Below are 14798 nucleotides of genomic sequence, written 5' to 3' on the forward strand. Positions count from 1 at the left end.
CCTATATAAGCCGAATATCCTTTTTCACTTAGTGTTCTGTGATTTAGACTACTGAAACAATGCTTAGGCTAATACAGTATTTGTTTTAAAATCAATGATCATGTGTTGTGTGGTAATTAAATGATGAATGATTTGGGATGTATTTGTGATATACAGTGGGAAAGGATTGTTTTAGACAATGACAATGAATTAGTCCTTGGCATGAAATATGAATTTAGTGGCTTTGTTTCACTCTGTGCTCTCACTGGAATACATGAGCCTAACTGAGAACCTTCAACCCCTGATGTTGAGTTTCTTTGTTTCTCAAGAGTACCACATGATCAAAACCCTGATTCAGCTGGGTGGGAGCTGCTTGTAACACAGCCATTATAATCCCAGATAAAGTATTCTGCTATTAACCAAGTCAAACCTCTAGCAAAGACAGACTGTGTCAGGGGATGAGTGGTGGTATATCTCCAGTTATAACAGGATTACATACATCAGTCTTTCATTTCTATAGGTCAAGAACAATACAACAGCTGAAAGAAGCAGGAATAGAGTGAGGATTATCCAAGCACTGCGGGAAGACATAGAGAGTGTTAACTTCCAAACTGTGTACTACATTTTGCTGCCACAATTGGAGAGTCACAAGTTCCACTCAGTTGATATTGTGGTTTGTATTTTTCATTTGTAATTTCACATACCATAATTTTTTAATTTGTGTGTAGTAGAATGGTAATTCTTTGTATAATACTGTATATCTTTTATGATGATGATAATATGTTATTGGTAACTAGGATAACAATGCTACAATAAACCCTCTCAATACCAGACTAATTCATGCAAGTCTTGGCCATTATTGGGAATATTCAGAATTGAGAAGTCCGTTATTGAGAGGGTTTGCCTTATACAGTATGTATGTTGAAGTGTTGTGAGTAAGAGTACTTGTAGATAACAAAAAAATTCTCATTATATATATCTGTGTAAGCATTTTCTTAAGAATGACTGGAGTGTATCGTTGTGTTCAGTGAAAACATCAGCAGTCATTAAAGAAATAAGATTGTGAATGACAGGTATAATGACAGGCTGGGGTAATGGTGAGCAAAGGAGAGGCTGGACTACTTCACCTCCAGCAAGTCAGACACTACCTGGAGACAGGAACATACTTGCCATCTGTTCCCTCAAAAAAGAAGAATGGAATAAGAAAATCATCAAAAGAGTTCATCATAGATGGTAAAATTTATTTTTTGTTTTTACAATTCCACATTTCTTGTTGCAGCTTTATGCCACTATTGTACATATGGTGAGAACACAACGCAGAATGGTTGAGCCATTCGACACATGCATGTGTGAACTCCATAAACAGTTGGCAGACTTGTGGATCCTTGGAAAGGGGTTGCCAGTGACATCATTCACTGTGTTGAGTAGTCAGGTTTTGTTATACAGTACTTCAATCCAAAACATAATCTGATCTGTGACTTCCAATGAAGAGGGTTTAAGGTCAATAACACATAGCACCACAAAGCCACCTGAGAAGCAGTTGTTACATTTGCTGGCACTCATTTTCTTAGTGTTGTTTGATGCTATAAACGAAATTCTTCTAGTGCAAACAATACATACTGTATCAAGAAACTCATCAAAGACATAGTAACTGTTTGGGGAAGAAAATTAAAAACTGTAGAACTCTGATGATTCACAAGGTCATGTTCCTATCTCCTTAAGATGCATTCAACCCCAATTAAAAAATCTAAACATTTAAATGGGAAAAATTTAGTTTGGTTTGGTTGAACAGTAATCTATTTCCCCAAACTTTTGTTTTTAGAGTGTTGCTTTAATGAACTTTTTGTGGTTATCCATGTACAGTAAACCCTCCAGTGTGGTGGTTAATTAGTGCCAAAAAACCCTCACCAAAGCAGATGCCTTAATCCAATAGGAAGAAGCCTAATTGGCACCCAGGGGCCACCCAAAGTCTCAATTTTTTTCCTATTTTACCCACGTATACAGTAGGGGCGGGATATATCGCGACTTTATATAACAATTTTTTCTATATCGCGGCAACCAAAATTATCAACATTTTCCAATATACTGTATTGGCATAATTTTTTTTATTTCGCAAGGGAAATCGAGCAGGAAATATTTCAAATGTACCTCCATGGCAAACAAATGTGTTAATTGCTCACCAGAGGCGCCACCGTGGCTGCTCACTCAGACATTCACGCTCGCCCTCTCAATCTTTCTGAGTGAGTGACAAGAAAGCAGCCAACTGCTGCAGATTACGACTTCTAAGGTGAGTGTAAATGGGTTGCTAGTGACGTGAAAAGTGAGGTGAAGAGAATGGAAGCTTCATGGAAAAGATTTAATACTGTAACTAATATATTTGGTGTTCATTTATGATTGTGAAGTGAGGGTGGCAGTGTGTCATCTGTTGTTCTCGGGATGGCGCATCAACTGTCGAGTCTGGTGCAGATTCCAGTTTCTAAAGTGAGAGTAAATGGGTTGCTAGTGACGTGAAAGGTGAAGTGAAGACAATGGAAAGATTTAATACTGTAACTTATATGTTTGGTGTTCGTTTATGTAGGTGTGGGATTGTCAAGTGAGGGTGGCAGTGTGGCGTCTGGTGTTCCTTGATATTGATATTGAAATAGCCTGTTGTTCCTGAGTCTAGTGTTCATTGGTGCTTTAGTTAGTAAGAAAATGAACTCGTTAAGTCAAGTTTAGTCACCTTTTTTGGCCTCCAGAACCTAACCCTATTTTCCCCATTGATTACATGTAATTATATATTGCGATTTAGTATACTGTATAGCGAACATCGTTGGACCCTATCTCGTGATGTATCCCAACCCTTCTGTAATCTATATTTTATTGCTGAAAGAGAATGAATAATTAGTTGATCAACATAAACATAGAAAACCAACATTAAAATTAAAGTTGAGGTGCTTAATGTACACTAAACTGGTATCCAAGGCTGGGGTAGGAAGGCTAATATGTCCATCGCCCCCCACCCGGGCCTCCAGTCTCTCCCCTCCTTCCTCCTCCACCACTGCCTCTGCCACCACTAGGTCAAAGCCTCTAAAATCAAAGTCCTTTGGCATGCTAGCTAGGTCGAGATGATCTTTTTCCCCTTCATCTTCCACCTCTACACATTCAATTGCTTCAATCACCTGCCTATTTTCTTCTTGTTTGCCACTCAAGTAACGAGTGATTAGATCTTGTTTTCGGTCATTAATTTCTTGTTATATTTTTCTTGGTAGCGACCTTGTATTTTATTAAGCAAACCCATCATCATCTCACGGGCATCATAGTTTGGCTTATAGAAACGTGGACAGATCACGAGTTGTTGACTCCGTCGGTTGTTGCACAATTTGTGGGAGTGTTTCTTGCTGAACTTGATTTTCTTCTCCCAGCATTTCCTCGATGCTTTCTGGGGCCTTCTCTGCACCTAAAAGTTCGTTAATTTGTTCCTCGTTCATGCTATTGAAGCCAGGGGCTGGGATACTTTGAACTGACTGAACTGTCTCCCGTAAGAGATCTTCCTGTCGCTGGTGGCTGTCCTATGATTTGGCAAGATGTGGGAGTAGCGGCATCCAGGCGTGGTGAACTGTTGCTTTCGTTATCTGGTTCCAGGCTGAAACCAGATAATTGACTGCCTCACAAATTATATTCTCTTAAGTCAATTCATTGACATTTTATAAGAGAAAAACATAAACACCCCCTATAAGACAGATAAATAAACACCACTAGGTAACTGTTGTCTGGCTCTTGCCCAGCTGTCATAATAAATCAACTCTCCTCTGACTTCCTGAAAGAGTGACTGGTTTTTAGGCTTAAATTTTTTAACTTTAAGCCTAAAAACCAGTCACAGACTTAAGTTAGCAGAATATAAATTGCATTGCTGGAATCCTTGCAAGATAGCGAATAATTTGAATTCAGACATCATATATTTTACACAAGAGATAAAATTTTTAGCCCTTTGTAATAAAATTACTAATTAAACTAAAATTTGTATGTCTTGTGAACTATAGCATGTTTATATTCAAACTAATCACTATCTTAAAAGAATTCCAGCAATGTAAATTATATTCTCTCAGGTCAGTTCAGTGACATTTTATAAGAGAAAAACTTAAAGTCACTCTTAAGGACAGATAAATAAATAAGCACTAGACCTTGGCATCAACTGTCAAACATATCACCTCACCTCTCCCCCCCCATCTTCCCAGCCAGGGTTGGGTGGTTTTTGGCTTAAATTTTTTATCTTATGTAATATCACAGACTAAAGTTAGGAGAATATAATTTACATTGCTGGAATCCTTGCAAGACAGCGAATATAATATAAATGTCACATATTTTGCACAAGAGATAAAAATTAATCACCTGTGCTTATCACATTACAGTAGTGTCACATTACAGTAGTGATTTATGAGTTCTGGTGTACTGTATATGTAAGTATATATATATATATATATATATATATATATATATATATATATATATATATATATATATATATATATATATATATATATATATATATATATATATATATATATATATATATATATATAATATGATTTAAGGGCGATTTAGGAGTGTTTCTGACTTTACACAGATCCCAGGAAAATAACCCTCATACCCCTCGCGTAAGTTGCGAGTCTTCTGTATACTGTATTGGAAAATTTCGATAATTTTGGTAGAACCTATAGTGATAAATTTGAAATATTTCCTGCACGATTTCCTTCGCGAAATAAAAACAAATTATCGCTGTATATAGGAAAATGTTGATAATTTGGGTAGCAGCGATATTAAAAAATCTTTATGTAAAGTCGCTATATATCCCGACCCTACCATTCATAATACGTAAAAAATACAGAAATATATTGATATTGTACAAAAAGTAGTTCTATCTTACATAAACAGCTCCTTTCCTTCTCATAATCATCTCCTTTGTTATGCCTGGCTGGTGAGCTGTTTGCACTATGTAAACAAAGCACTGAGAATTTAATATGACACAATAACTCATCTGGGGGTGGAAGTGAGATTTTTTCAGGAAAATTTATTATTTTACAATATGTTTTATTAACCCAGCAACAAATGAACCTAAATAATATCGGAATTATGGTGAGATTCCATACAGAACTGTCGCTTTTAAGGGATCACTGGGGTGGCAGAGCCTCCTGGAGCGAAGAGGGAACTTCCCGCCGAGTCCGGTTACTCAGCCGCCCTACCTCCCATCTATCCCACACAGCTTACACTTCCCACTCTTCAGTTTTTCTTATTTTATAGTTTTATATTATATTTTCTTTATTTGGAAGTCACATTAGAACATTAAAATAATGTTTCCAAAATCTTTTGATTTCTTATGAAAATAAACACTGCAGCAACTGGCACCTGGCTTCGAATTATGAATACAGCTCCTCTACGACTTGCTCGACTTACCACCCGCACTTACGACCTGCCTCAGTCGTACCAAAATTTTGTCAATTTACGTATTTTTGAGTCCCAACGTCAGTACACAGAAAAAATTTTTGTTTGTAATTCACTTTAAAATGGCTGGCAAGCTTAAAAGTGAGAGTTTTGTGGTGCTAAGAAGAAAAGAGACACCCATTTTAGATTTTCTATGTATTATTTAGGCATTTTCGACTTACGACCTGGATTTGGGTCCCTAACTCCGTCGTAAGTCAGGGAGGAGCTGTACAGTGATATCTCCGTTAGCTGGAGCAATTGGTACAGAGCACTTCCAGGAATGAGAGATTTCCGGGTAACGAGACACCTCTCTCGAACCCAGAAAGAAACTCCCCCCATCCCCGGAATTTTCCGGAAAATGTGCCCCTCAGAAAATCGTTCCCAAAGCCAGAATTTTCTGGAAAATTCCGGCTTTGGGAATGATTTTCCGAGAAAATTTAAATTCCGGCTATAGGAGAATTCCAGATTTGAGGGATTCTGGCTAATGGTGATATTACTGTACATGTATTTGATTGTAAAATTTAAAAATAACGTAGTCATAAGGTACTGTATTACAATTTTAAAACATGAATTTATACTTAACGAATTATCACAGTATTTCTACTCGTGCTACTGTTGCCATTTTTTTTCCTTGTTTACCTAACCTACAAAACTGAAAAAAAATTTGAGTCTGGGACTTAATAAAACAGATTCTGACTTCCTCTGTGCCAACACAATATACAGACACCGAAATTATTTTAAAATTATACACTCATGTGCTTTAATGATGTTATGATATTCTAGGCAAAACAATGTACTACATTGGCAAGGATGGATCACAGAAGAGAATTGTTCCCCTCTCAGAAAATGAGAGACAGAGAGCCTTTCAGAAGTGCCATGCTCTTACTTCTGGATATCACTGTGGTGAGGATCCCTGTGTGTAGTCCAAGAAATACAGAATCTTTAAACATGTAGGCCATAGCTTAGTGATGAGTTAGTTTTAGATGAGCTACTCTGTCTTTACTGTATCTGTTTTAATCCATCAATCAACTTTCTATAGTAGACCTTCGATATAATGCCAGAGTGAGACCAAGAATTGTTGTGCAATACAGTATTGAATTGCATTATATCATTCTATATTATACAGTACTGTATTATTTCAATAGGAAATACAGTATATGGTACAGTGACTGCAGCCCTGTAACCTTATAAAACATATTAATGAAACATGTCAAAAGTATTTTATGTTTCTGTAAGAATGAAATACATTATTATAGCATATTTACATAATGCACTGTATTGAGGGTCCACTGTCTCTATTAAACTTGTATACAGTATCTCTTTATATATCTGTTCATTAAACATAGACATTTGCCTGTACAGTTATAATTATGTTGTATGATTTTCTTTATTTAGGCATCCAATCATGTATTTATGCTTATCAATCTTTCTCTCAGTTACTGTAAATTGAAATTCACAATTCACTGAAAACCTTAATTAATTACTTAACAAAGAGATAATCCAATAAACAGTCACAGTAAAGTGTATTTGTGTCAGAAATAATATTTCACATTACTGTACAGTCAACCCTCGCTTTACGCGGTCCCATATTCCGCGTTTCCACGGTACCCTGGTTACATGGTACCCTGCCCATTCCGCGGTGCGTGTACCCCTTTACGCGGGTGAAGTATAATTTTTTTATTTAGCTCATAAAATTCATACAAATTATCCGGCCAGAATATAATTTACATTGCTGGAATTCTTACAATTTGATGATCATTTTGAATATAAACATCATAGATTTTGCATTAGACATACAAATTTTAGATCTAATGTAAGTACTGTACAGTATTTTGTTTATTCTGAGTAAATATGTTACCTTTTGTGCAAAATATATGAAGTGTATATTCAAAATATTCCTGGTCTTGCAAGGAATCCAGCAATGTCAATTATATTATCCTAACTTTAGTCTGAGGTATTATTTATTACTAAAAATGTAAATATACTGTTATAACCCAATCATTTCTCTGGTAGGGAGGGAAGGTGGGGGTGAGGGGTAGGGAGGGAGGGACCCAGGGAGCAGGTGGGAAGAGGGGGGGAGGTGGGGTATTTTGATTGACAGATAGTATTTCGGTAAGTATATTTTGTTTATTTATTGAAGATATTTGTTTTAGCTCATAAAATTCATACAAATTACCGGGCCAGAATATAATTTACATTCCTGGAATTCTTACAATTTGATGATCATTTTGAATATAAACATCATAAATTTTGCATTAGACATACAAATTTTAGATCTAATGTAAGTATTTTGTTTACTCTGAGTAAATATGTTATCTTTTGTGCAAAATATATGACATTTATATTCAAAATATTCCTGGTCTTACAAGGAATCCAGCAGTGTCAATTATATTATCCTAACTTTAGTCTGAGGTATTATATATTACTAAAAAGGTAAATATTCTGGTTTCTCCCACACATTTATCTGGTAGGGAGGGTTGGTGGGGGGCGGAGGGGAGGGAGGGACCGACCGACCATCTGGCACGGTTGGAAGAGGGGGGAGGCAAGGTGGGGTACTTTGATTGACAGATAGTGTCGTGAAGAATATTTATTTTTTTATTAACTGAAGATATTTGTTTTAGCTCATAAAATTCATACAAATTACCCTGCCAGAATATAATTTACATTGCTGGAATTCTTACAATTTGATGATCATTTTGAATGTAAACATCATAGATTTTGCATTAGACATATAAATTTTAGATCTAATGTAAGTATTTTGTTTACTCTGAGTAAATATGTATCTTTTGTGCAAAATATATGACATTTATATTCAAAATATTCCTGGTCTTACAAGGAATCCAGCAATGTCAATTATATTATCCTAACTTTAGTTTGAGGTATTATTTATTACTATACCTTAAAATCTAGTGGTTTTCCCCCCAAAATTTCTCAGAGGGAAGAGCCAGCAGTGTAGTGTGAGAAGAGGGGGAGGGAGTTGAGTCCATTATTTGAATGGACATTAACTTGGTGACTGTATTTCTCTATTTCTCTTAAGTATTAATTGTGTGCATGTACCATCATAAAATTAAGTTGTTATTTTTACTAGAACATAGGTATTGTGTCGGAAAAAGTGGAGTTTGGGGGTCAGCCGGTCTCTATTTCATTTAATCCCATATGTTATGTTGTTCACTTTACGCGTTTCTCTCACTTTCCGCGGTACCCTGTGGGTTGAATTAACCGCGTAAAGTGAGGGTTCACTGTACTGTATTTTAGCATTTTCACTTTACTATTTACTAACTGATTGATAAAGGGTAAGTTTAGGTACAGTATCATTATTGTTTGAGAGGTTATTTGTCAAGAGTTGACTTGGAAGAGGACTTTTTACATTACAGTATTACACTTTATTTTCAGATCGAACCGAAACTTTGCAACGTCTAGCGAAGCAATTTTACTGGACAAGTTTGATTGAAGATGTTTGTACAAAGGTATCCTCCTTAATGTTCATAAATTTTTTCATGTGTGAGGACTATTCTCAGCCTCTCAATATAATAACTTACTCTTCTGAATATTTTTTATTGTGGCAATGTAGATGTCAGAAGATGTTTGATTATTCAAAGCAAAACTTTACAAAGAAAATTAGTCATATGTTTGTGTAATCTTAATACCTGTACTGCACTGCAATATGCTTGTCAAACCCTTCAATATGTTCTCTTGGTGGTTGAAATACTATACAAAATTTGACTTGTTTCAGATTGATCGTTGTAAAACATGTGAGTCAAACAAACTTATTCAGCACACTCATTGTTATGGAAAATCTGTAAATACATTACATAAGGTGAGAAATTCTTGATTAACTTGTTCTGTAGTATATTTCCTGGTGTTTATGTTTGTAGATCAGGTTAAATAATCAAGCATGGTGAATTATTATTATTATGTATTATTAGTTCATGCTTTATTTTTAAGCATTGGTTGTTTATGTATAGCTTTAAATGTAAGAGTGCATGACAGGGAAGTGGAGAGGAGCAGGGAATGACATATAGTACAGTATAAAAATGTGGAATATATTTTTTAAAGGAAGAAAATTCATAACTGATTCCTCAAAAAAAAAAAAAAATATATATATATATATATATATATATATATATATATATATATATATATTGAAATTATTTTGCAAAATGACCGTCATGCATATTGGTAATTTTGCAAAATAACTTACAAACAGACAACCTAAACTAACCTAACCTTATGGTTAGGACAGCACATAGTCCAAAGTAAAAAAAAAAAGAAAGAACAGGACGCCTTAACTTGTATCAAGCTACATGAGCCATCCTAACCTAACCTAATTACAACAAGAAAATTAATATTTTTTGACATTATATCTCAGGCAGAAAATCAGCAGACAGCGATGACTGAGCAAGCAGGTGTTCCCTCCTCAACGTATTTAACTCCAGTGACATATGAAAAGGAAAACTGTGACAATGAGGTTGTGGAAGAAATGCCTCTTGTACCAGCATCTCACCAGGACTCATGTCATTCATATCTTAAAGACCAGCAGGTAAGGAAAGACCCTCATGTTTCTACTGTTACAGTATTTTCTCAATTTAATTAACTAATTCAAGCCACCCTTTTCCGTTAAATCAAAATTTCCGCCAAATCGAATTGACCGTTATATTTGCTCAATTTTGCGAACTAATTCACTAAATTGAGTGTGATTCCGTTAAATTGCATGCCAAACACGCCGCTTGGCACATGGGGTTTGTTTATGTTCACTCAGTCTGTGTCTTGCCGCCAACCGCGTGTGTTGTTCACTGCTACCTCTTGGTCAACTAACTACTGTGCTTAGCCATCATGCTGAAAGTCTTTCAGAAATCTCAAAAAGGAAATGGTGTGGGAGAGAAATTGAAAAGAGTGTGGCTATCAATTGGAAAAAGTTTGGAAATACAGTAGAACGTCGATTTAAAGCGAATCAATTTAAAATTATTGATTTAAAGCGACACCAACAATTAAGGACACCGTATCAATTTAAAGCGAATCTTTCCTCTTTGACGCGAGTCAAATCTGGCTGGTCATATGGAAATACACACTATTTTAAGTTTCTCACCATAACGCCTCTCTGGGCATGCTACAAGGCTGCCCGCCACCCTCTGCATCCTCAGTTCTCGTGCTGACGCACTAGTGAACGGACATACTGTGTGACTCCTTCCATCAAGTGCATCAACCATCGCCACTATGTCCAAGAGGCCAGTCACTACATCATTAACTACCCCAAAGACCAAGAAATCAAGGCAAGCAATTACACTGGAGCAGAAACACAAGGTGCTGGAAGCACTGCAGCGAGGAAGTGGTGCTTCATGTGTGGGGCGCCAATTTTGACTGTCGGAGAGCACTGTCCACTCTATCAAGCTCAACAAGGAGAAAATTAGAGCAGCCTATGCTTCACCAGATGTTGCCAAGGGTAAATGCCACCTAAAGTCTGCTATGTATGGTGGGATGGAAGATGCAGACACGGCCATCATCCAGTGCTTCCTGCATGTCAGGTGCCTCCACAGCCACACCACTAGACAGTGATGTGGATGATGAGCTGGCCGAGTTGGGCACTGCATCTTCCGAGGATGACTTGTCTAAATAAAAGTGGGTGAAAATCTATTTTTTTTATAGCATAAAGTAATCAAAAACTAAGTTAAGAGGAAAGTGCATGGTGAGTGGTAGGGATGGAGTGAGGCAGACGAGAGGCGGGCGGTGTGCGGCGTTAGCGCGACCACCCTCTCACATCAGCTGATCGTGAGTAAACAGACCATTTCGCTTCCTGTAATTTTGCTGTGTTGATTTATGAGTTTGTTTCAGCATAATGCTACAAAAAAAAATGTTTTGTTTATTCTAGGAGATGGGCTGAGGTGCATCTGGGTAGACTCTCAGTAGGGACAGGGGGGAGGGAAGAGGGGGGCAGTGACACGAGGCAGCAGACAGTACAGTACCACTCAGTAACATTACCGTCCAGCTCTCAACTTGACTGCAGAGAGTGCTTGCTGCATATATATCAGTACACCATATATTTTTCTCTTATTTATTAGTTAATAAAAGTCTTTTTAGTATTTTGTGTTTCTCTCAAGTACCAAACTAAATTATTCCATTGAAACAACACTTCGATTTAAAGCAACCTCTCTTGGAATGTATCTCACGTTATATCGACGTTCTACTGTAATAGAAAAAATTTAAAACAAACACCAAACCCTCATAGTTTAAGGAAACCCGTGAACAATGTTTCTATGTACATATCATGTGTCTAAGGTGTGAGCATTTTCACGGAATTAATCTCGATTTAGCAAACTAGTTCACTAAATCGAACAAAAATAACGGAAAAAATTCCTTCTGCTAAATCGAGTTTGTTAATCGGATTCCGTTAAATCAAGAGAATCCTGTACTTGGATGGTTGTTTATATCAGAGATTCAAATGGGATTACTAGTGTTCAGTTACATCTGTGAGAGAGAAAGTACAGCAGTACCTCGATACACCGGACCAATTGGGGCAGACCCCAGTCTGGAAAAGGCAAAAGACACCCCCCCTCAAAAAAAAATCTGGGGGGGGGGGCGGGGGTGTCTGAGCATAACTGGACTGTTTCAAGACATAAGTCTGGTTGTCGACAACGGTTTTCACTGATATGACTGTTACGTACTCTAAAGTAATATATTTAAGTAACCACAGAATTTGCCTTATGAATAAAAAAAAAACTGTACTGCACTGTACTATAAAGATAAAAATAAGAAAAAATAGGAGTGTAGGGGTAATATGTATTGTGTGGGGGAGATGAGAGTGTATCCAGGAGCAGCAGGCAGGATGTAGCTAACAGGCAGACCTAGTAAGAATTGTTTACTGTACAGTGATCCCTCGGTTAACGAGCGCCTCGGTTAACGAATTACCCTCCATAAGATTCTTCACTTCGGTTAACGAGCAAACCCTCGGTTTACGAATTTTTCCCAACATGTTTTCGCCTGCATTTGGCTGCCCACCAGCTGTAGTATTAGTCCGCCAATACAGTAATCGGTTTTAGGGCTTATTTTCCTTACCATTTTAGTAAATATTAAGAAGGTTGTATTATTCAATAATTTTAAAAGGTTTATATTAAATTTTTTAGTCATTTTAACAATTATTGAACATAATTGAAGTTCAGGAAGCTAGTTTTTTTGTGCGCCAAACAGCCACTCAACACACCAAGCTTGGCGTCAGTTTGTTTACCAGTTCAGAGGAAGGAACATCTTGTTTGAGACTCTTCAATATAAATGCTTTTTCTGTGTTTCCAGTCAAATTATTGGTCATTTTGAAATATATTTTACATACTGACAATATATAATGCAGTGCAGTGTTGATTTAAAGAAAATAATCTTGAATTACACCAAGTGAACTAAAATTTTATGGGTGAAATGGTGGCATGGGGTGACTTCTCTTCTCCCTTCTCCTCCACCCCCATTCTAATTCCCATCATCATCATCAGTCAGGAGCCTTTTACATGCACACCTCAAAGTAAGTGTACTTTACTGCAATTATTTTTAGTTTGTATGTAATTTTCGGTGAGCTGGAACCAATTACCCAAAAAACCATTGAAACAATGGTTTCGGTTAACGAATTTTTCGGTTAACGAGCAACCTTCTAGAACGAATTGTGCTCGTTAACCGAGGGACCACTGTACAGTATTCCTTTATGTTTTGACCTTATGATTTTTTTTTTTTTTGCACATTCTGTGTGAACGAATATGTGTGCGTGTAACAGAGGACAAGAAAATGAAGAATATTAAATACAGGTATATCTTCCCAAAATTACATGCCATCTCCATGGATATTCCTCATTATCCCTTGTTTAAGATATTTTTTCTCGTTTCTGTTCACTAAATGATGCATCCCTAAACAGTATATGTTATTAGATTACAAATGACATCATTACCGGGTACTGTGTATATATCTAACCTATATATGCTGGACATTATTCTCAAATTTTCAACTGGGTGTACCGTTATGAATGCTTCATAATATAATTACTCTTTGTTAGACCTCATTTTTACACAAACTGTACCACCATATTGGACTCCCATACTGTACTGCACTCTTCAGCTCCAATCCATGTTAGGTCTACCCTTGGTCATTACACCAACCTTTTCAAATGTACCTTCAATGTTTGTGTCAACCAAACATATCAGTCTGTCTGGTGTTAGTTTAATCTCCTTACATATTCCTCTGTACTGTATTATATGTCTTGCATGTAGGCCTACTCAACTTATGGAACACCAGCTGTAGTATAAGGCATCATCTGACACTTCCCTCTCATAAGTGTTCTTTCTTCCAGGTATACCAGACCACTTTTGGCAGTATCCATCAGCTGGAGGATGGAGGCCATCTGGTAGTTATCGCAGATGATACCTTAGATCTAGAAAATTGGACCTGAAAAATGCATCATTAACTATTTGCCATAACAGGAGAGAGTGAATAGCTTTGTTCTGTATGATTTTGATTAAAAATTCACACATAAAGATATAAAATATTCTAAACCAATTTATCTGAAATATTGTGTAAACAAATATTATATACCATAGATAAACCTCTAAAGGTAATAAAAAATATCAAATTATATAAAAATCAATTCTAGATATGAACAGCTTTTATTTTACAGATACAGTACTGATGTCATTACTGTACATTGATATATCATGTAAGCCAATTTGGTTTTGGTGTAATGAATATAACTTAACACTGTACCAGCAAAGTTAAGATCCTTGGTTAGATTCCCTTGCAATTTTGGAAAAAAAATATTGTACTTAGTGTTCTTATTTTGTCTACTTGCATATTGTACAAGTAAGGGACTTGTAAGTACCTTTATCAGAACCTGGCTGCCAACCTTGGTGGTCTAGGTTCAAATCCCAGCACCCTGAGGTGAATTTTTTTTTTACATTAAGGGAAGAGATAATAGTGTTTATGTCGTAGTGGTAGTAATTACTAGGCAGCTATCAAACAGGGAGGTACTACTGCCTGGAAAAATATTGCAAGCATAATATGTTGTCTAATGGTAGACCCTGCTGCCATATGGCATCACAAAAATTTTGATCAAGTCCCAGGTTGCTGATCTGAATTGTTGCCTCATTTACACACACTTGCAGGGTCTCAATTGTTTCTATTACTTTGAAAACACAACATATACACATATTGTTTCTCACTCTTGTTATTTTTTTGTACTGTAGTTATTTACTTTTCTTTATTATTATTATTTTTATATATTTTATTAATTTGTAATGATTTTTTATTAATTATTATTGTTATTATTAGTACAGTATTGTCTTCATTTACGTGGTCAATTGAACCCGTGGAGGTCCGCATAAAACGAGAAACGC

At 36.3% G+C, this 14798-nt stretch overlaps 1 protein-coding gene across 8 annotated transcripts in view; it reads left to right on the forward strand.

Moving 5' to 3' along the window:
• LOC121854646 overlaps nt 1–14453 on the forward strand; it is a 37873-nt gene extending 23420 nt beyond the window's left edge. For 6 of the 8 annotated variants that reach the window (XM_042349332.1, XM_042349337.1, XM_042349335.1 and 3 more), the window contains 7 exons: nt 500–652; nt 1065–1212; nt 6223–6342; nt 8833–8906; nt 9173–9256; nt 9809–9979; nt 13760–14453. In XM_042349332.1, the coding sequence (XP_042205266.1) occupies nt 500–652; nt 1065–1212; nt 6223–6342; nt 8833–8906; nt 9173–9256; nt 9809–9979; nt 13760–13858 (849 nt within the window). In that variant the 3' untranslated portion in view covers nt 13859–14453. Of the gene's footprint in view, nt 1–499; nt 653–1064; nt 1213–6222; nt 6343–8832; nt 8907–9172; nt 9258–9808; nt 9980–13759 lie in introns of those variants that run through there. The other 2 variants (XM_042349338.1, XM_042349339.1) reach the window with 2 other exon arrangements.
• Nucleotides 14454–14798: the final 345 nt, after the last annotated feature.

Source organism: Homarus americanus, unplaced genomic scaffold (genome assembly GCF_018991925.1).
Source record: "Homarus americanus isolate GMGI-L3 unplaced genomic scaffold, GMGI_Hamer_2.0 scaffold27898, whole genome shotgun sequence".
Taxonomy (NCBI): Eukaryota; Metazoa; Arthropoda; class Malacostraca; order Decapoda; family Nephropidae; genus Homarus; species Homarus americanus.